Source organism: Monopterus albus, unplaced genomic scaffold, assembly GCF_001952655.1.
Source record: "Monopterus albus unplaced genomic scaffold, M_albus_1.0 scaffold101.1, whole genome shotgun sequence".
Taxonomy (NCBI): domain Eukaryota; kingdom Metazoa; phylum Chordata; class Actinopteri; order Synbranchiformes; family Synbranchidae; genus Monopterus; species Monopterus albus.
The window spans coordinates 486,590-509,226 of record NW_018127981.1 but is presented as its reverse complement, the minus strand read 5'-3'; the positions used below and the strand labels follow the sequence as shown (position 1 = coordinate 509,226).

The window sequence follows — 22,637 nt, the reverse complement described above, 5'->3', positions numbered from 1 at the left end:
TATTCAGAATAGCAGTCAAATTTTGATCAGTGTAAATAGTGCCTGAGGGCCCTGCCCCATTTTCTTTACAGTCAGACAGTATGGTGTGGTCATTGTCCCCAAAATGTCACTGATAAAGGCTCAGAATTTGCCCCTAGAGGTATTTATCATATCTTTATGTATTATTCCTGATCCAAGTCAGGAATAAAAACGTTCTTCTGGGTGTGAGCAATAAGACACAGTTGAGCAGTAGCCAACTGGGAGCTTTAAACTACCTCTGTTGTATTTTACAGTATAAAGATGAACTGGTTGAAATGGAAACAAACAAAAAAACAATGATGCACGAGAAGCCACTGCTAACCCTAGGCTGATTTATACAGGGTGAGTTACTGTAGGCAGATCTTTCAGTCTAGATGAGATTTCCAGAGAATTAACCTGATGGGGATGTTTCATCACAACCAAATATGTCCTGTAGGAGGGCTTAACTTTTTTTTAATGATTTTATTTATTTATTTTTTGGTAGAACAAGTGCTACTGCTGCCAACATAAAAGACAGCTGTTTACTTTGTGTTTATGCCAGTTAGAACGAGTTTTTAAAATAAATGGAGATGCCAAATAAAGACTCCAAAGAGTAAGGTCCTGTGGCATTTTATTTCTGGGAAGCAGAAGTAATAACAATTTAAATATTGTGAAAAGTATTAGTCTATTTTTTAGCTGTTTGGTTTTAAAAACCTTTAACTAAGTAACTTTAGGACTAGTGTGCCAACAGTTCTTGATTACTTGCTATATTGTGAAAGTCAGGTATTTAATCATGTGGTTGTTGTTTGAAGGTGTTAATAGAAAAGGTATTTTCATGTTATTTACAGTACCTGCCTCAGATTGAGGAGCCTGGTACCGCACACACCAGCTCACTGCTGGACTTACTGGGACACTTTTATAGGTCAGTAACAGTTATTAGTAACACCTATGCTTTTTCCACTATGACAAGTGGCTGCTGTGAAAAAGGCCAATAACACACCGGTGTGTTGTGAAAAGAATTTAACTGAATGTGTTTAGAGGGTTGAGAGCCCTTCTAGTCCTAGTGATGCAGAAGTTAAGTTCCCCATGAGAACCTGTTTTGATATTCATAAAATGTGAGGAGTGGAGTAGGTTGCTGTAACCAGATGACTCTGGTTTGTTCTGTCGCACGTTTGCGTTCTTTGCCTGGATAGCTTTATTTTTACTTATGTTTTTTTTCTCCCGGACTGAATTTTTCTCATGGCCTTGTTACACTTGCAGGTTTTGACCACAAGGTGGCGTCCACACCTCAACATCAAAACCCAAGGCAGGGGCTGCACTGTGCTGCCTTCACCCTCTGAAGCAGTGAAGTAGAGAAGTGATGAGACCACACAATTTCAAATGTCTTTGGAAGAGGACATGCGTGTCAGATATGTAAGTGCCTGTAAATTAACCAGCACATTAGCCAAAATGAACCCAAAATTGCAGTGATCACGGTATTTGCAGATCTTATATCATGTTAAAAAGCTGTTTCCCAAAAGGCCCAAGAGAGTAACGTTATTAAATAGTGTCGACATTTTGTCTTTCATCTGGCTTAGATAGAAATATAAAGTGTTTACCAAAAACTTGCATGATCTTTAATGAATCAATCATGTTTCTGCTGCTTATTAGCCTATTGAAACACTGCAACATCAAGCCGGAAATAGGCTACTGACAAAAATGTGATATAATAATGAACGTCAATAACATCCCTATGTGGTTTCCAATTAGCCTGGAATAACTTGGTGAACTGTGCAAAACCCCCTGTTGACTTGGGTATGTACAGCTGCAGCCAATTCATTTTTATTACGGTGACACAAAAAAGAGCCCAACTGAACTACTTGTTCAAGAAACTGTCTTTTCTTTTTTTAATTTTTACTTTACAACTCGACAACCTAAACTTCTTGTAAACTCCAGCATAACACTTGTTTTCTAGATGTGTTAATTGCTATGTTGGGTCGTTCATATTAAAAATACAAGTTGTAGTTTTCATTTTCCCCACCTCACCCAAACGCAGCATACGCCTGCTCAGGGTGCCATTTTGGCTCCCCAGCTTCTCTTCTCGGTGCAGTTCCTGCGTTTGCATTAATTTTTTTCTTTAGGTGTTGAGGAAATGAAGGGCAGTTGTTATCAAGTAGCATTCAACTTTATTGCCAGGATTTATTATCAGTTGACTGGTAGCAGATGTGTCAGAAAGCCAGTAGTTTGCTTGGTTTCAACAGGTCTAAGCACTGAAAGAGTCACAACATAAACCATAAGGCTTCAGATCTATGAAAACTAATTTAACCCAAACTACTCTGTTGCAATAGACTAAAAAGTCTAAGCTACGATTCCCAATGGGTTCATTCCCTGACATTTAATGTAAAATATGTCTGTAGACCTACTTTAATTTGTATTGAGGATTTTGCATTAAAATAATTAGTGTCTAATTTCTCAGGCTAAGAAAATAAAAAGTTAAGACACCTTTTGGACATTCGAGGTGGATTAGCAGCTCCAAAAGCCCCAGGTTTACTCCATATCTTTATGTCCATAAATGAATCAACCTAGCAGATTTAGCAGCGACACATTCTCCTTCCTCCATCCTGCTCTTAAGAGGGTCCAGTGTCAAAATCACTTAAAGACCTTGACTGTTTTATATTGAGGTCATTTGCTGCAAAGTTTTTTCTGTCAAGAAAACCTTTGGATACGTGGCATTCCATAAAGGCTGCAGCCAGCAATTGCAATTCTTTTCATTAATAATCAATTGTTCAGTGTATAAGATGTCAGAAAACAGTGAAACATCCTCATCATTGTTCCTTGAAGCCCCAGTGAACATAATCAAAATATTCAAATTTCAGAAAGTGGAAAGATGCACTTTTTTGTGGCATTTTTGCTTAAAAATACTTTTACAGATTTTTTAAATATTGAAAATTTACAGTAAGTATTGTTTTCATTTGACTAATCGATCAATCAACTGATCATTTTAGCTAGTTGGTTTCTGGGTGTCTGGGAAAATAATGCCAGGTACTATGGGGGTCACTATGGGTCCAGCAACACGATTTTGGCCCAGGACCCCAGTCACACACGCACAGACCTGCTGTAGACACTATACTGTAGCCTGAAGCAGGACACTGAGTTTACACTCGCTGCAACATTATTATAATTTTTCCAAGAGGCAAGTACAAAATGTGAAATGCATAGGCTAAAGATAGGTTGTATATGGGAAACGTGCGCCCCCCCACACACAGAATCACGCACACGTGCGCGCGCGTGCTCAGTCCTCCACCCCCTTCTCTCTTTCTTTCTCTCTCTCTTACTCGTGTTTCACCCTCACAGCTCAACAGCAGTGTGCAAATAAACGCGTGCGCACACACATACACATTTCTGCATCCTGTATTTTTTATGCACTGGGAACCGGGCGCTTTATAAGCGGTCGTGGATTATGGTACCAGTTTTTATAACGGCGGAATATTGGCCTCTCCTTCGGCTCCAACTGTGAATAGCAGCGAATCGCTTGTTTTTCTTTTTCTTTTTCGTTTTTTTTTTCATTTATCAGATTTATTTCTAATTTGGTTCCCCATTACTTCCGAGCTCCGAGAGACTGCCGAGACGCGAAGCCTACGTTCAATGCCGTTGGAACATGTCCTATGTTCCCTTTCAAGGTAAGATAGAGCAAATCTTTTTATTTTTGTCACCCACTGCATCTTTCTCTCCTGTCCTCCTCCCCCGTTGTTCACCACCCTCTCTCTCTCTATCCCTCTCTTCTCCCTCTGTCTCTCTGCCACTACAGTAGGCATATCTAAACGCACCATAGCCGACAGGTGCATAGAAATAGCCTGGAGTGCATTTTAGATTGATGCACACTCGGATCCAGCGCTGCGTGTGTCCTTATAGACTCGTGCATGCAGCAATTATAGTACTGTAATAAGGTACGCGTGTGTACTGGTGTCTACTCTCTCAAGTGCATTTGACAGCAGCCTCACAGCACTGATGGGGGAAAAACGCTTTTCATGTGGTACTAGTAAGGAGTTTATAGCAGGAGGATACTTGTCTGCTGTTCGTAGGCTATGTTATGGGGCTTAGATCGCACTTGTCATAATTGTTATGTAGATGTTTGATATAATATTCATGCAATCTCAGTGTAGTAGGAGTTGAGTGCTTTTATTACTCGATTACAGTTTTATATCTGTTCATGAAATGCTTCTTTACTGAGTTTTCTGTAGTGTAGTATGGTATGAATTATGTTGAATCTTGACAATAGACTGTATTCTTCCTTTTGTGATCAAAGATTTTGGACCCAGAAAACGTGTAGATAACCAGAATGAGAGGCTACTTCAATCTTGCTGGTATTTTATTCCCCCATACTCAAGTGTGAGTGGGTGAAAGGCGCTTCAGTGTATGGTAAAGGCAGATTCCCCTTGGTATCATTGCACTACAACTGTGACTAATGCTATGTGTGAGCAGGCGTGCTGCAGTGAGCTGCCTCACATCCATCCAGTAGAATCGTTCAATTTGCACTGTGGTTTTTTTGTGTGTGTGTGTGTGTGTGTGTGTAAGATTAGAAGGGCTAATCCTGGGCTGGGGGAAAAGCTTGGTTCTTAACAGAGTCAGACTGGAGTAAGATGAAATGTCCAGCACAAAGTTCGGAGGAGCCGTGAAGGATTGGGATTGCCGTGGTTTGTGTGAGTACCTGTTATCAAGCAGGGCAGATGCCAAAAAATGTAGTGGATCGGGTGGAAGTGGATGTGGGTGTGTGAGACGAGGAGAGTGTGTGGGCTCAGGAGAGAGTGGAGGTGTACTGCATGTGACTGCTAGGGTGAGAGCGAGTGATGGTGTGTGTGCGTGTGTGGTGATACAAGCGCACACACTCATAGACTTGCAACCCCTTGTAGAACAATATGTGTGTCTCCAAAATGGAGACTCAACCTCAAAAAGCCCTCAGCTCTTAGATATCACCGTGACCCTAGAGCCATCATCTGAGCTGCACATGAAAAGAGAGGCCAAATTTAACACTCCTCCTTTTCACTCTGCCTTCTCTTCCCTCAGAGCAAAGCAGATAATGGCCAAAATGACTCCTTGCAAGTGTAGCCGTAGAAGTTGGTTGCATAATGTTGGTGAGATGCTTGGCCACTGTGTGCATATGCAGGCTCATTCTGGGAGTCACTGCCAGGAAATTGTGAGCACAGTGCTGCACCTTCAAAACCTGCCAGTGATGGCACTGAGAACTCTTTGTCTGTGATCACACAGAGGAGTTTGATTTTAAACGGTGTCTTCAGAGCCAAGTGGCATTTAGTCTTAACCAGTTTGGTACAGCTGCTCAGGGTTGAGCCATAGGCTGGACTGTAAGGTCTATCAGTGTGGAAATACACTGGTCTGCAGTGAGGGTTTACAATCTTAGCTTAACTGCACTCATAGTACTTTAAATTGTGGAGGTACACCTGTAATCCTGCTTATTTTCTAGCATTATGTACTGCACAGTGTATTGTCCCCTTAAATGTATGAATTAGAGTTGCAACAGTTTAATTTATTCAATCAGTGAAAATGAGAAACTATTTTGATAATCAGTTAATCCTTTTGAGTCATTTTGAAGAAAATATGTACAAATCAAAGGATTATCCATAATAAAAATACTCGTTCCTATCAGCCCTAGTATGTATATCTTAAAAATTTGAAAATCGTGTTGGTGGGGGAAATGTCAAAACTATTAATAGCGCTACAGGAATGTCATCAAATGTTTATTTGCAATGAATTACGGAAATCTTCTGGCTTAAGCAGCTTTTCTTTTTGTTAATTGAACATATTTTGGTGTTTGGACTGTGTCAGGCAAATTGAGGCAAGTTTATTTACAGTGTATAGCACATTTTCATATGCAACGGCAATTCAAAGTGATTAACACAATGCTCATAGATGGATAAAACATTAAAAATGACTTTAAAGCAACAATTACATGACAGTACAAGTAGCAACATACATGAGTAGATAGCTAGTATTTCTAGTATAGCTGTGGCAGACTGTGGATTCTCAGTGTTCTCATTATATGTTGTACCCTTTTACTTCAGTCTTCTCAAGACAAACCTCTGAGTACTTTAACATCAGAGGCGGGGGTACTTTCTTCCAGGAATATGAACAGATCTGCAGATGACATCGTGGGATATGGGAAGTTGTAACATGCATTTCTCACGGTTTTCTGACATTTTATAGCCCAAGCAATTAACTGTGAAAATAATCCAAAAATAACCATTAGTTGCAACACTTATGCATGTTGGCCAGCCAGCTCCATACACTCACATACTCCATCCATCTCCCCTGCCTACCTATACATTAGAAGCTCCATGGTTACTCAAAGCAATTATGTAACACTGTGTGATATTTATTGCAGCACAGTGACTCAACATCCTGAGATAAAATACACGGTAAGCCATCTGATACTAGTGTGACAGTGATTGGAGATGAGATATTGATCCATGTAACAGGAGAAAGGGGGCCAAAAACCATCACCAATGTTCACCAATGCAGATATATTTATATATATATGAGCCCACATTGATGAGTGAATTAAACTAATGTACCAGGCAAGCCATTTGCAGTCATGCCAAGTACTGGCTCACATGAACAGGCAGTTAGTGGGAGGCAGGCAGCAGCAGCAGAAATGGGCCTTCCTGTCTTGGCGAAATCTTTTTCCTCCCTCATTTGCTCTCTTAAACTCACACCTCCTTTCAGTCTATCTCCTTCATTTTTATTCTCTCTCTCCTTTGCTGCATTTGACCCCCCTCCAATGCTGAACAACCCACACACACACACACTCTTCTACCCCCTCACTGTCTCTCCTCTTTCTCTGCCGCTTTTCCCTTCTCTACAATGGCTGCATCTAGGAGTGCAGATGGACACCGTGGAATCCAGGAGCCAGCCACTGAGCTATCCCTGGCCTTGTTGATTTTACAGTAGTTTGATACAGCCGCTCCTGTCAAGAATAGTTAAAGAGACAGCACACCTCCAATACACTGCAGCACTCGCACTCCTCCCCCCTCCTTCTCTGTCCCTCTCTTTCTTCCATGTGACATAAGGGACCGTCTTACACCCCTCTACTACTCAGGCTGTGCCAAGAACCATCATCTGTTAGGCTATTACTGTACTGCATGCGTGAGATTCATCTAACCCTCTGCACTAGATGATCTGTCAAACTTGAGAGCCCATTCATTCTCCTGTGGGGTGCTGAGTGTCTTGGAGATGCATTTGCGATGATGTTGTGTCGTTAGTGGCGGACTCGACCAGTGATGAGCATTCAGGAGAAGTGCATTTCTTTGAATCGTACACATAGGGCAGAACTCTCCAGCTGGCCAGCTTCTTGGTTGGTGTTGACAGATCTTTAGTGATCTGATGTTCTGTGAATTAAAGAAGTCCCTGTTTGAGTTCAGGGATATTGTAAATTTGCTGGCTAAATCCCCTCTGTACGTGTGAAGTCAGCACTTCTAAATGTCATGAGCTTTTTAACATGTCCCCAAAGCTTTCTGGTTAAACACATGCAGCAATGGCCTGCAAATACAAAGTCAATCAGGGTTCACCGGGTCTTTATTTGAACTTGGACTCATATTTTACATACGTATTTGACCATATAACTCTGGTACTGGCCTCTCTTCACTGGCTTCCAGTCCATTTTAGAATTCATTTTAAGCTATTGATTTTTGTTTTTAAGGCCCTTAATGGTTTGCCACCGCCCTACCTCGCTGAGTTGGTGAGGTGGTACGAACCGACTAGATTACTCAGATCCTCAAACCAGTTTCTGTTAGAGGTGCCCAGGGCCAGATACAAACGCTGGGGTGACCGTGCTTTTATTGTTGCAGCTCCTAAATTGTGGAATGGTTTACCTCTTAATGTTAGATCATCTACAGACTTGACAACTTTTAAATCATTGGTTAAAACATATTTATTCACTTTGGCTTTTAATACATAGTATTGTCTGATGCTTCCTTCTTATAACTGTTAATTTTGTGTAGTTTGTGTTTTTATGTTCTTATGTTTTTATTTCTCTATTGATATTATTTATTTCTGGTTTTTACATTGCCTTTGTACAGTACTTTGGTCGACCAGACGTTGCTTTTAAAGTGCTATATAAATACATTTTTATTGATTGATTTGATGGTATGTGCGCAAGGATTCAGTGAATAAGCACATTGGGAGGTGCTCAGCAGTCGCTTGCAGTAATATGTTTGTTTAAACACAAATGATCAGGCCTGTACTTTGTTACAACAGAGGTCATTCAGTAGCTGAACTCAGCAGCAGAGGTATGGTTGTGTTACAGCAGGGACTGTGATCATGTAGACCCACTGATATCTAACAAGCGGAAGTGCTGGTTCCCCCAAGTGAGATCTGAACAGGTGACATTTGATGAGTGTAGCTTCCTTTAGGGATTTTTATATTCTATAGTAAGTCATCTAAAGTGAGGTTGGTGCTTTTACAATCTTCTAATGGAAAGATCTGGAATGTCCATGGCAGGTGCCACTCAGTTTATTTTTGGTGAAGAAAAAGTTGATCCGTAGACAAGTTGTGTCGCTCTCTTTGTCATTTTGTGCGGTATCAATAGATTCAGTCTTCAGCTGATCTTCTTTTCTCTGTTGCCCAACACTGAACTAGCTTTAGTAAAGAATACCCATGCCCTTATCTTCTAAAAGCCTTTAGTGCTCCAGTGATCTGTGGAACTCCACACAGGGGCTGCTGGAGTTGCTAGGAGGAGTGGCTTTTTAGATTCAGCTATACTTTTTGTGGGTGTGTAATTCAATTCTGCTGTGAAGCCTGACTGGAATGACTCAATGGCTTTGTGCAGGGAGAGACAATGTCTTGGCTTTTGATTGATCTTGTCAGGACTCACTCACAGCTGAAAGGTCAGGGTGAGCTGCCTCCTCTCTCTTGAGCCAATCAGAGGGGCTGCCAATCCGGGATAATGATCTCCCTCTGGAAATGGTTGGCTCGTAACGTTCTCAAGCATGATGTCATCAAATCCCGTGGATATTTATGATTCAGAAGGTTTTAGCCAAATACATGAAGCAGTGGGAGATGCTACTGTACATGTCGGTGTTAAGGGTCATGAGGTGACCAACGGATGAGCTTTTTTTTTTTTTACATTGTACAGTATGTGGAGATGCTTAGTCCTATTATGTATTGTAATATACTGAACTATTGCGTTTTTTGTTAAGGTTTGCAAGTTTTGTTGCAGTCTGACTTTTGCCATTTAAAAATGTGATGTTGCTCAAATGAAAGTTTTCAAACAGATGTCATCACACTTTTTGCCATGAAGGTTACTTTTCCATGAAATATATGAAACCCATATTTTTCCACACATTGTGAAATATTTGAAAAAGCCTGCATTAAATAAAATCATGCATAATTAAAACATGTTAAGTACACTGGGGGATTTTTTTAATTTCCTTTGACATGCAAACTTAAAGTCATACTTTTCAAGTACCTTTTAAAATTCTCCCTGAAGTAGCTTGAGGACTTGTAAAATAAGGGGCACTACTACAGACTGCAAAATAATGGCCTCTAAAATTTGGAGAAAAAAATCTGTGCACTGACGCTGGATTAAACCTCAGTGTCAGGTTATCAATCGCTGAATGAGACTGAATGAGACCACACTGCATGGCTGGGGTGTCTAATCAGACACCCATAGAGCTGTTCATTTTGGATACCTCTCTATATCTACCTCTGTGTGTTTGCTTGTTTGAGTTTTATATTTGCATTTTTATAATGCATGTTGTGCCTCTGATGCTGCAGTCTCTTTCACTTCATAGAGAGAGGCATTCATATCAGGTCATGGAAATTAATTTTACCAGCTCAGAACAACCCCAGTCTCCAGTCAACTCTGGAATAAGTGTGAAACATAGGACCTTCAGTTACCAGCAGGGATTTCTATGATTCAAAATGTTTAAGTTGGAAAAGTAAAAAATTGCACCTTCATGCATCATAATCCTGTGAAACATTATCAGCTCTCTTTAACATTGTCACTACCAGCATGTTGGCCCATTTCAACCTACTAATCTTTTCAGTTTTTCATAATACACATATGAAGAACTCTAATCTAAAATTCCAGCTTCTTCAAGGCACAGAGAGACAGACAAGTTTGGGCACAATATCATGGAAATATGTAAAAAATTCTGGTACAACTGGTAAAATATTCAATGATAATTACAGATGTCAAAAGCATTTGCATGACAAGTGAGTAGTAAGTTAGAGCAAGTAAGTTAGAATCTGAAAACAAAAGGATTGCCACTTTCAGGAAATGTCAGTGTTGGCCATGTCGTGTGTAGTTCCAGGGGGAATTTTATTTTTTCCAGATAGGTCTCTGTTGCTCACAAGCTGAAATTTATCTTTGAGAGTGAACAGAGTATTTATAGTTGACAGAAAATTATTCTCGAGCTACTTTGATAATTAATTTGGTAACTGAGTTTTGGTTTGTACAATTAGAATTTAATATCTGGCTTTTGGGCTGTTGGTGTGACACACTGACTGTATATCAAAAGATAGATGAACACTCATGTCATGTCACTCATTGGTTTTCTGAACAGCAGTTCTGAAACTCTTGCTGTTGCCATCTTGGTGGCGCTTCATTCCTCCTGCTATGGCTAATCCAAAAATGGACAAAGAAGTGGAACATCAATGGAGCTCGCTAGTCAGCTAGTGGCTAGTCACCTGTGGTTGGACCCTCCCGCCAATTAATAACTTAAATCTATAAATTTAAGCCTCTATATAATTTAAATGGACGAGTTACATACAGTTCTCATGGAAGGACAAATTAACTATAGAGACCAAAACAGTTTTTTGTACCAGGCTGTAAATATGTTTATTTCTGCTGTAAAGTTATAACACGGGAGTCTATGGGGACTGACTCCCTAACGGAACCAGCCTCAAGTGGCCATTTGAGGAACTGCAGGTTTTAACACTTCTACACTGACTTCTCAGCCTTGGAGGCTGCTGCTTGAAAAACAAAGCCAAAAACTAAATATTTAAAGATGTCTCACTGAACTCTAGGAAATTAAGTTGGGCATTTTAAACTGTTTACCATATGTACGGGGGAGACAGAGCACAGAATTACTTGGACAGACTAAGCAGCACGTCCATAAATTGGTCAATAACTGGTCAAGTTAAAGCTCTACTAATGTCCAAAGCTGTATTGTAAGACATTTGATGTGGCCTTGAAAGTAATCACCACAGGAGGTAGTTTAGTGGTTTACATGTTTGCCTCACAGCAAGAAGACCCAGGTTTGATCCTTGGCTCTTCCTGTGCACAGTTTGTGTGGGTTTTTCCTCTGCTTTCCTCCCACATCATAAAGGTGTGTAGAGCAGAGACTCTAAATTGCCTGTAGGTATGAATATGGACGTGAGTGAATGTCTTCCTATCGGTGTTCAACCTGTGCTGGACTGGCGACCTGCCCAGTGTCCTGCCATCTGCCCGCTGCATGCTGGGATAGGCTGTAGCCCCAGGTGTGCCAGAAAAGGATTAGGTGGGTAGGAGATTTTTAATAGAATACTTGATTAGCCTCATGCAGCTCTTCTTTCATTAAAATATCAACTACAAATATATATTTTAGACATTAGCTGAATGTGGGATTTACTAATTGTTTTTTCTTTTGTCTAAAATTAATTTGACACTTTAGGATGTGAACCATTTTAGAGTAGAAACAGTCTTTTAATCAATCAACAGAAAATGTAATATTTTAATATCAATTAATGTTTAAATGATTTTTGCCTTATGTAGTTCCAGCCATTAAAGTATGATGATGTTGATTTGTCTCGTGATTGTAAAACTGAATCTCTTTGGGCTTTGGACTGAGAAATTTAAAGATGTCAGCTTAAGCATCAGGACACTGATGGACATTTTTGACTTGTTTTAGACCAAGCACTTAGTTGCTTAATAGCTGGGGCCCTAAACCACTTTCTGTTATGATCAGGGCTGTGGCTTGTATGTTTAAGGGTAGCAGACATAAAGACACAGCTAAGAAGCACTTGCTAGAAACATGACTACTTCTCCATTATCAGTGGTGACTTTATGGTTGGCAGCTGCCTCAGAGTCAGGCTAGATTCTATTTTACTCTACATAAGCTTACGTAAGTAAGCTGCTTTCCCCTGTCATCTAGTATAATTGTAAAAAGTGGCTAAATAGTGAGGATTTTTGGTTATTCTTTCATATATGATTGTTTATCAGGACTGGGGACCACAGCTACATATGAATTAGGATACCAAACACCGTCATAACATATACAAATATACACACACACACATATACATACATACATACACACACACAAAATTATTTAGTAAAGGGCAGTTTTTTTTCAATATCGGGATAATATCGGATTTTTTTTATCATTGCAATATCGTACCATGGGAATGTAGCAGTGCTCCGTGTGAGATACTTAATACATTACTGCAGCAGCTGTATCTTGTAAATAAAACAAGTCATACCGACGGTGGTCCATCAGTGCTTTAGTAGTCCCTAGGCAGGTTTATCATCTCTATTTGGTGGCTGTGCTGTCCGATGGACAGATTTTTAGTAGGTTACTGGACAAGCTGCACAAACTGGAGGCGTTTTTAAAACATCGGGATCTACTTTTCAAGAGGAAAGACTTGAGAGTGCTTACCAAGTGGCTGGTTTGTGTATGTGTGTCCAGTTTGTTTTCCTGTCTCCATTAAAGTGTTGTGCACAGTCCTTCCTTTTTCGTCTCCATGGCTGTCTTAGTCCTAAATGGGGCTAGTATCATCTTTGTTCAGTGTTCTGTCAAATTGTGCTACCTTGTCGAGATATGCTACCTTAGTCGCAGAGTCTATGGATTCACTAACCCTAATGATAGATAGCATAACTTGACAGAACACCTACAGTATTTGCAAGTTATTTGGTGCTTGTAGGTTTTCTTTTTGCTCATGTTATTTCTTGAAATGGGAAAAACTGAAATGCTGCCACACAGCAGCTCTAAAAGTTGATGGTGGAGCATCGACTATATCAATTTCAAATTCTGTGACCTAAAGGCTGTTATACCAATGAAATAACCATATGTAATATGGTGGTGGATGCCTTCCCATTCCCACGAGGGTATCGAGATCTTTTTCCTATTGTAAAATAACAAATACTGTACATCGAATGTTAATACAACATTGTGACACAAAGGGGGAAAAAAACACCCTTTTTCAAGATGACCTCACATTTCAGAGCAGTGTATAAGCAGTTTAAAGGGTTTACACTGAAATGCTTTTAATAGATAATGTAGGCTGCACCTCCATTTCAATTTGTCACGTGTCACGCTTCACACGAATGATTAGGTTCACTATAGTTGTCTACTCATATTGGTGTCTCCCAGTTTGTATTCATGTCATTGTGCACACTATACTGTATGTGTAATGGTGTTTTACCTCCGCTCAAAGGACCTCATAAATGTTAGCAGGCTCACTCAACAACTGATGGTAAATTTAGCCTCCTTTTCACACAGTCCCACACACAATTTGAGTATTTCTACTGTATCAGATCATGTCCAGGCATGTACTCTCACTCCACTGAAGGGATGTGCCGTTATTTGAAGGTATTAATGATGAGGATGAGAGGTGGTTGTGTGTTTTAGGAAAGTATTAAATTTTTGTGTGCAAGGAAGAAATATTAATTTTAATGTTGGATGTCTTGAATGTGCTTGATCCAGTTAGCGGAGTGAGTTTTCCGTGGCTGGGATTTAATGTAACAGAACAAAAGTATAAGTATTTTTTCATAGCATTGACAAACAGGTGGGAATGAGGAATGCTGTGATGAGAAGGGCTAAACCACACTTTTAACTGTGTTGTGTGTTCCTACTTCTCATGTTTAAATTTAGAAAATGCTTGTCCAGCTCAAGAGCATCTAGTATTTACTTGTGCTATTTAAGAACAGAAGTAAACCAACTGCTCCCAAGGGAACTGCATTAGAACAGATCATTCTTTACGCCTCCGTGCGGGCGATAGCTATAAATGGAGGTATTATGTTTTCGGGTTCTCCAGCCCATCCTCATAAATGTGATATCTCAGGAACACCTTGAGGCAATTTCCTCAATTTGGGCACAAACCTCCACTCGAACTCAAAGATGAATTGATTAGATTTTGGTGGAACAAAGGTCAAGATACGTGTGTCCTCACGTCTGTCCATTCCCATGGACTTGCCTGGTGAGCGGAGGCTTACATCTGTGAGGCTGTTCTAGTCAAACGTGCATTTTTTTGTCATCTAGAGGAAAATTAATCCACTGATCCTATAGTTCAAATATTCTGAGGTGTTTGCTGTACTTAAAACGGAGGTAGTCTTCTCACTGATAGAAATGTATCGCCCCCTGCGCCTTCTTATGCAACAGGCCTGCCGTTGCATCCAATGAGCTTCTCAGTAACTGTCCCTTGTACTATTTGTGCACATAGTTTTATGCAAACCACATTATTGACATTTTCCAAGTGCTCTCAGCTCTGGCACACACTGCTGTTATTTGTGGGAGAAAGGCTGCCTTGCAGAAGCTACAATCTGAATGGTTTGCTGACACCTAGGTCCTGGGCCTGGCTTTATGTAACACATGAAATGGAAAACAAACATATGCATGAACTACTGTATGCCACGTTGTCCTCTCTCATGGGATATAATGTGCTTGTTCTCAAAAGAGTCAAAAATACTGCAAGTGACAAATGCTGGATGGAAAATATGTACATTTGCTAACATATTGGTCAGTCAGCTTTTGACACCTGTGTGAACAACACTACAGCCTCATGTGAAGTTTATTAATTACTCTTTGAAGGTCTGAGAGAAGTCTTGCACACCAGACTAGATTGTAAACCAGATTATTAAATTATGAATACCCAGTAGTAATACAAAAGACAAATAACTGCAGTCCAAACTAAACTGTGGTGATGTGTGCATATTTTAGTTCCTGCATCTAACCACAGATATTTCTGAAATGTCCATTTGTCCAGCTCTCATTTGCCTTGTCTCTTCTCATCAGCAGTGTCTGGAAGCCACTGTCACTTTAGCTTGCAGGATCTATTGGTAAAGAAAACATCTGATATGATAACAGGACTTTATTATCCACCTGGTTTAATCAAGGTGTGTCTGATCTTTCAGGTGATGTCCCTCCTTACCCAGTGAATAAGCTCACAAAGGGGAGGAGAGATGTGGAGATCATATACTGTAAGAGCTGACGTGTAAAATGAATGCCAAGCTGTCCCCCTAAGACAGATCATGCACTTTGAACAAATGCAGTAATCCTCCAGCATCTGCTCATTCTTGGACTGTATTTTTTTTTAATGCAAAGGGCAAAGGAAACCACAAAACAATATGAGCCACAGAATACATTTATGGAGTTCCTGAATCTGCTGGGGTTCAGCTTGGGAGTTTATATTATGGTTGAGTATTTTAAACATTTATTTATCCAGGGAATGTTTGCTGAACATTCCCAGCCTGCTCCTTTTAAAGAAACACCCCTGCTTCTCATTCATACAGTTACACATTCACTTTGGAGATGCAGCTGCAGTATTCCTCAGATAATACCAGTACAGCCCTGCTGGAACTGCTAGGGTTTAGCTGCCTTGCCCAGACGATGACTGTTGCTGAGGGACAGGAGAGCATCTGTCATTTATGCTACCCACTGAGAAACTCTCGCAGGCTCACAGATTGAAACTGTGCCTTCAGACCCTCCAGGGAGGGAAGAGTCTTACACGTTCACTTAACTTGCCATGAATTCAGAGTGAAGATGTGAACTAATGGCATCTGGCAGGAATGGCTGCTGTGCACTGGAAGCCCGCTGCTTATGTCTTGTTTGTAGGGAAGGCGATTATGTCTGTTCCTATTTGTGACAGAGTGGAGCAGTTAGAGAGGAGCTCTCGAGTGCTGGCAGTGACATCATGCCGTACTGTCTGACATCATGAGTAAAAAGTAATGGGGATGAGTTCACGATAACACGTCCACACAGATATACCCTGGATAGCAGATGTCTCACAAACTTATAGACAGAGAGTAAACTTATTTAGACTTCAAAAGTGATACAATCACTTTTTTTAATTCAAGTATTAAATGACAGAAAGCATATTTAATAGCGGTGAACCTGCAGAGAATTGTTGCCAGAATCAGCCCCCCCCCCCTTTTCATTTTACAGAGCCCTTTACAGTTAGTTTCTGTTCATGGTTGTGCTGTCTGGCCCCTGACTGTACTGTTTTGGTTCACTGTCACTGCTCTTGTAGCATTGTTGTTGGCACAGACTGAGTTGGTGTTAAGCTGTTGATCCTAACAGACCATTTAGGAGCTAAAGAGTCAGATATTTCCCTCAGTAGTTGGTAGAGACCCAAAACCACAGCTACAGTAAAAGACAATGAATATTAGAGTTGTGTTCATCAGCTCTAAATTTGTGACATTACATTCCCCAAATTGTTTATGTTATGCACACTCTTATTATAAATATCAATGAATTTCAAACATTTTGCCAAGCACTTTTTTTAAAGTCAAGATTTTTTTTTTTGCTATAAACTGGCAGCAACCGAACAAACACATACACATGTAAAACTAGGAGCAAAGAAGCTCTGTAATCCTCAGGGTACACACAAAAAGACAACTGAAAGCAACAAGCGCAAAAATAATTTGCAAGTGCATTGAAACCAGTGTTTCCGGAGATGACACAAACCACTCTCACTGTTTCTCTAATTAAAAACAGATGGCCATGAATTACAGTACTTATGTAAAGGTGGCTGCAGAAGACATTTCTTCACCTTCAGCATTTGTTGTGAGCTCAAGATTGTGTTCTGGCAGAGCTGCTGCTCTTTACCCATTTGTATAATTGTTGAAAGTGTGCGAGGGAGAGAGTTTTTGCAAGTTTCAGTTTTTTGGTTTTGGGCCTGTAAATTTGTGTCCACACCTCCGGGTATATACATTTAAATATTTATTTGGGGTTGAGATTACAGTAGACACACCAGATGGATCACGAGCCTGTTTTACTTTGATCTGTTACAGCAAATCTACCTCAGCCTTGACAGAGCTGATGTGGATGAAGCAGAGGAGACAGGTCACTGGTGGAAAGTAACTAAGTACATTTATTCAAGCACTGTACTTGAGTACAATTTTGAATTATTTGTACTTGGATATTTATGTTCTCTGCTACTTCATATATTGACTTCACATTTCAGAGGCAAATATTGTACTACTTAGTGCACTACATGTATTTGATACCTTCAGTTACTTTTCAGAATCGGGTGAATAAAACAAACTACAGTATAATCAAAAGACTTTAATGATCCCAGGTGGGAAAGTCACAAGTCACCCAGCAGTATGTAAAGTACTTAAAATAATAGGTACGTAATGTAGTTAACATAGCTCCACCTCCACCAGCTGCAACATTAAAGTGATGAACACAATAATGCATCTGTATATTAAAGTGAAATGTCAGTTTGCATAATGGATACTTCTAACATAGTATTTTTACACTGCGGTACAATATTTTTGCTTTTACTGAAGTAAGCAAACTTCCTCCACCACTGGTTGAGGCCCAGGGAGGCGTTCTTAATATTTTGCTCTCTGTGTATGTGTGAATGGTTTATGCTCCATGTACTTGCTGAAAAGTGAGCTCTGAAGAATGAGTGAATGTGTTGGCCCTGCTGGCAGATGGATGCAAGAAAGCATTTTTGCCTCATTCACCAATGGGTCTGAAGGCTTTGTGCTTACTGGACTTTACAAGCACGTGCACCAATGAACTTTTATAAGAAGTGACACTGTCATGTAGTCATGACTCTGTAGGAACTGTGGAGTGGAAACTGTCTGACTGGCCTGGTTAATGTTTCAGAGGATGTTCTCCGGGTCTTCATAGACATGGATGCTTGTTGTTGTGATGTGGACCCATTAATGCACTTAATTTCTGCTGCAGCTGCCTGTACGGGCTCGTCATATTACCAGCAGGAACCCGATGCAATTAAATGGACTATTTAACCCCCATAGCTCCCCCATGAACGTTTTAACATTTCCAAGATCTTCACAAAACCTTAAGGGATAATTTGTCTGCTGATAGATACACTTTGGCTCCTTTTGGAGAGATGTTACATAAACCTGTGTACTCAGTACACTCAGGTTTTCGTGATCTACTGTAAGTTGATATTATTTCATGTGATAAATCAAAGAGTGACTGTTACTCCAGGTTGTGGTCGGTACACTGTGACATCGGTGTAGGGTGCAACACACATTCTGCTGGAGAGCCACTGATTTTTAGCCTGATTTTAACTTGCTGTTAAAGACCAGAGTTTACAGTATTCATTATAATGACAACTTTTGTATTGCCAAGCTGTTAGGGGTGGGGTTTTTTTTCTGATCATTTTCAACTTTATCTGCTAAATGTGGGTGCTTGTAACAATGTTTGCTTATTGCTGAGTGATTCTACACCATTGCTGCTGCTTTCAGTCAAACAAGCACTCATCGGCTGTTCACAGGCAAAGTTAAATCAGTCTAATACAGATATTTCTGCCCAGTTTGGGTCTACAACCAGCTATGACTTAAAACTGAAATAACAGATTTCTTTGGCCTCTTGGGGCACAAAGAATTTGTCACGGTTAAGTTTTTACTGTAAACTGTAAGCAAATAGTTATTTACACATCCATGAGGTTTGAAGCAATGTTATCATGTTTTTTATTTGTTGTTTGTTTGTTTTTTTGGCCACAAAAGTCTAATTTTTACTCTATTTTAATTCTGTTTTTGTTCTCTACCAACCACTCTGACTCTTTAGCTGCTAAGTCCTCCACTGTGATCATCAGCTGTCTGTAACTGTGTCTGTCTGCTGTTTGGTGTTGAGCAGGTAGTGTTTTAGAGCCTTGTCACTGAAAACAGCTGTTGTTGTGGCAGATAATGATGACGTGAGTGTGGTGACAGTGAAGCAAAGTGGTAAAACTGTGAGCTGGAAAACCAAAACAAGCTGAAACTCATTATAAAGTTGTGTGAAGCTGAGGGAAGTGGCATATTTCGGGAGGCAGACACCCTCTCTACCTTTAAGATTAGACTTAAGACGTTCCTTTTTGATAAAGCTTATAGTTAGGGCTGGACACTTTGTGCCCCCTCTCTCCCGTAGTGTGTCCTCTCTCTCTCTCCCTGTACCTTTCTGCAGGTTGCCCTGGCCTTGGAGCTCTACGTCTCTGATGAGCAGTCACCAGCCACATCGACCTGATCAGTGTTTGATTGTTGTGTCTTGTTGCTTTTCTTCTTTTGTCTCTCCTCTATCCACTCACCCCAACCGGTCGAGGCAGAAGGCCGCCCACCAAGAGCCGGGGTCTGTCGGAGGTTTCTTCCGTTAAAGGGAGTTTTTCCTCCCCACTGTCGCCAAGTGCTTGCTCAAGGGGGATTTGTTGGGTTTTCCCTATGTAATAATATTGATAACAGTAAGGTCTAGACCTTACTTTGTAAAGTGTCCGGAGATGACTTTTGTTGTGATTTGGCGCTATACAAATAAAATTTGATTTGATTTGATATTTGGTTGATAATTCTCTGTAGGTTCACCACTAAGAATGACCCCTGTAATATTGTATATGTTTATACCTCCAGATAAAAATATACATCTGGCAAAAGATTGTACATGTGAGGCCTCATAGCGACTGAGGTGCTGCCAAAATGTAGCTTCTTGGCTTCAGCTACACTAGAACCCTGTAGCCACGCACAGTAAAATGTTAAAACAGCTACCTAAATTTACATTATCAGTTTTACCATACAAATTGATAAAAATAATTTTACAATGCACAGCAAGCAGCCAGTACAGCAGGCCAAACCACACATAGTAATCGGTCCAGGCAGACTTTATTCCGAAAGCTCCCCATAGGTAAATTTAATCAAGTCCATTGATGTTTCAGCTCATGGGATCAAAATGTTAGTGGAGTTAATGCAATCTGCACTATCTGTCTGTGAGGATCATGCTGAACACAGTGTGCAGCTCTTATCTGAAGCGTCCTGCCAGTGAAGAAATGCTGGCTGCTCACTCAGCCGAGAGATGGGCTGGGCGGAACGAACCGTGTCAGCCCTATGGTCTTCAGCTCACTGCTGCCAAACAAATGGGGCTCTGATACTGTAGATATGGCTTTTTGAAAGATGATACACACATTTCAAGACTGAAGCAGTAGATGGGTGACTGCTGTACAAACGTTCACTGCTTTAACTTTTGTTTTTATGAAATAAACTGTCAGTGCAGAGATTTGGTTTTCATTCAGTCTTTCACTCATAACCTGTGTTATGTTAAAGTCTGATTCAATAAGACAGCAGCTAATTATGCAATGAGATTCAGACTGACTTTTACACAGACTGTCAGAGAGAATGAGTACTTACAACATGCAGTTCATACATCTGAGAGTGCAGAATAGAATCAGAATGTAGTTGTTACGGTAAGAATTTGAAAAACAAATGCAACAGGAGTGGTTAACCACACTTCTAGGGAAATGGAATGGCAAAAATAAATGTGCATAGGTCATTGCAATGTGTGCGGCATTATCAAAATTGAGCAGTCATTATCGGGCAACAGATTGTAACTGCAAAGCTACAATTCCAAATTAAACAGTTCTCTCTAGTACAACAGACATAAGAGTGTTGTGATCTGGCATTCCTATCAGAAGCACAGCGACATTTGTTTGGGCCTTTCAAAACCATACTGATCACTAGAACAAAACAGCCTATTTGGGTTCAGGGAAAGTCCTTGGTTTGCATAAAAAGACTTTGTTTAAGTTCATGGTCATGCAAAGGTAAAAAAAAGAAAAAAAGCTGGCAGCAAATGAGCGATGGAAGATTGACTTGAGAAATGTAGTATAGCTGTAATAATTAGTCTTTTTTTTACATTGTCTGATACTGACACAAGTGTATAGGAAACAACCTGTAATCTCACATGTTAAAGTCTGATATTCTATTGGCCTATCCACCCACTGGCCTCCTCCTGCATAAGACTTTGTGCTTCCCTGACAGTGTCACCTGACGTTGTCCTTTGTTTCCATCATAATTACAATGGGCTCTGTCACTTGAATGTAAATCTGTAGTTTAGACGCTGCCATTCTTCTTTGTACAGACGGTCACTCTCCACCAACTCTCTCTGTACTTCAGTTTTTTGCTGACAGTGGTTAGATACAGCAGGTGTTTTATTTATTAGCTCTGTTTTTGAACTAGTGCGGCATGGCTCCTAGTGCAGTATTTGTCTTGTCAGTGAAATCTGCAGAATGCAGGTTGAAGGCTGAGTTTAGGCTGGTGCACCTCTTTGATAAATAACACATTTTCTTGTGCTGGAATATTTGGTAAAATCTGGTCCTGAAAGTTGTTCACAAAATTATCTGCTTGTCACTAGCTTAGGCACTAAAACAGTATTTAGACTTGAAGTTACTAAAACTACTGAACTCAAACAAATTAAATTTCTTTTTAGGTTGACATGTCCTTAAGTCAGTGACCCACCTACTCCACCTACTGCAAACCTTTGTTTTGCACTTTTGAGTGCAAAAAATATGTGCAAAACATTAAAATTAATAAATAAAATGATATTGCCTTAGTTTTTATGTAGCTATGCTGCGTCCTCCCTCATACTTGGCAGTAAATCTGTAAACAAATGTGCTGATCTGACCTTGGAGGACAGCAATTTTTAATTTTGTTTCTCTTTGTCAATGGTGCTGAGGCAACATGCATAAAGGTGTGTTATGAGTAAGAAGTTTCAGCAACAACCCTTTGGGTAATAACACAATGACACAGTTCCCAGTCTATCTCTGGATTGAGGACAACTGACTATAATTGTTCTTTATCTCTTAGGGGCAGTCTGGCTCGATCCGCTTTCAGTCAGCATGACACCAAAGAGAGAAACAAAAACACACAGGGGTTAGGGCACGAGGAGCACGACTTGGCAAGTGACTCTTACACAGTTGTGGCTCAGGTGTGCGTTAGAAAATGCATGTTATCAAAAAAAAAACAGAGAATCACATGCAAATCAAATTCACTAGGTATACATAGTTTTGTGTGTATTTAAAGGGGTACAACGTGTGTGAGGTACTGCCACTCATGTCCTTTGAGCATACAGAGTACAATATATACAGTACAGACAGTGAACACACCAGCCGCCATTTGTGAGTAGCAGCCTAGCTAATTAGCACACCTGAAGTAAATTCTGTCAGGTTATAGTAGCAGTTTTTGTGATCAAAGTTTTATTAAACAGAAAAAGCATTTCCTGTAACAAAATAAAAACAAGGGTAACTGACAAGGTTTCAAGTGAAGCAGGTTGAAGAGGATGTAGTGACTTGAAGAGAGTCATTAGAAATCTACATGCACTTTTGAACCAGCTTTTCTCTACTAGTCAGGAGCAGACACAACTACTGTAGCATACAGGAATCAGAAGAGAAAGACCAAAGTGGCAGGAGAAAACACTATAAAACCAAAAAACTGTAAGTGAATGATCACCTTTGAATTTATCCATCATTATGGCGTTCACATAGGTGTAAGGTCAACACGCTAGCTGTAGTAACTGGCCTTTGTAGTATTAGTAGTAGATGAATTCAGGTGTTCAACTATAGAGTAGACAAACTAAATCAAATCAAATCAAATCAAATTTTATTTGTATAGCGCCAAATCACAACAAAAGTTATCTCAGGACACTTTACAAAGTAAGGACTAGACCTTACTGTTATCA

General features: G+C 40.1%; 1 protein-coding gene across 8 annotated transcripts in view; it reads left to right on the top strand.

Moving 5' to 3' along the window:
- The first annotated feature begins 3,332 nt into the window (after positions 1–3,332).
- The window catches only part of syngap1b (synaptic Ras GTPase activating protein 1b), a 132,319-nt gene continuing 113,014 nt past the window's right edge, over positions 3,333–22,637 (top strand). For all 8 annotated transcript variants that reach the window (XM_020609691.1, XM_020609696.1, XM_020609690.1 and 5 more), the window contains exon 1: positions 3,333–3,656. In XM_020609691.1, the coding sequence (XP_020465347.1) occupies positions 3,635–3,656 (22 nt within the window). In that variant the 5' untranslated portion in view covers positions 3,333–3,634. The remainder of the gene's footprint in view (positions 3,657–22,637) is intronic.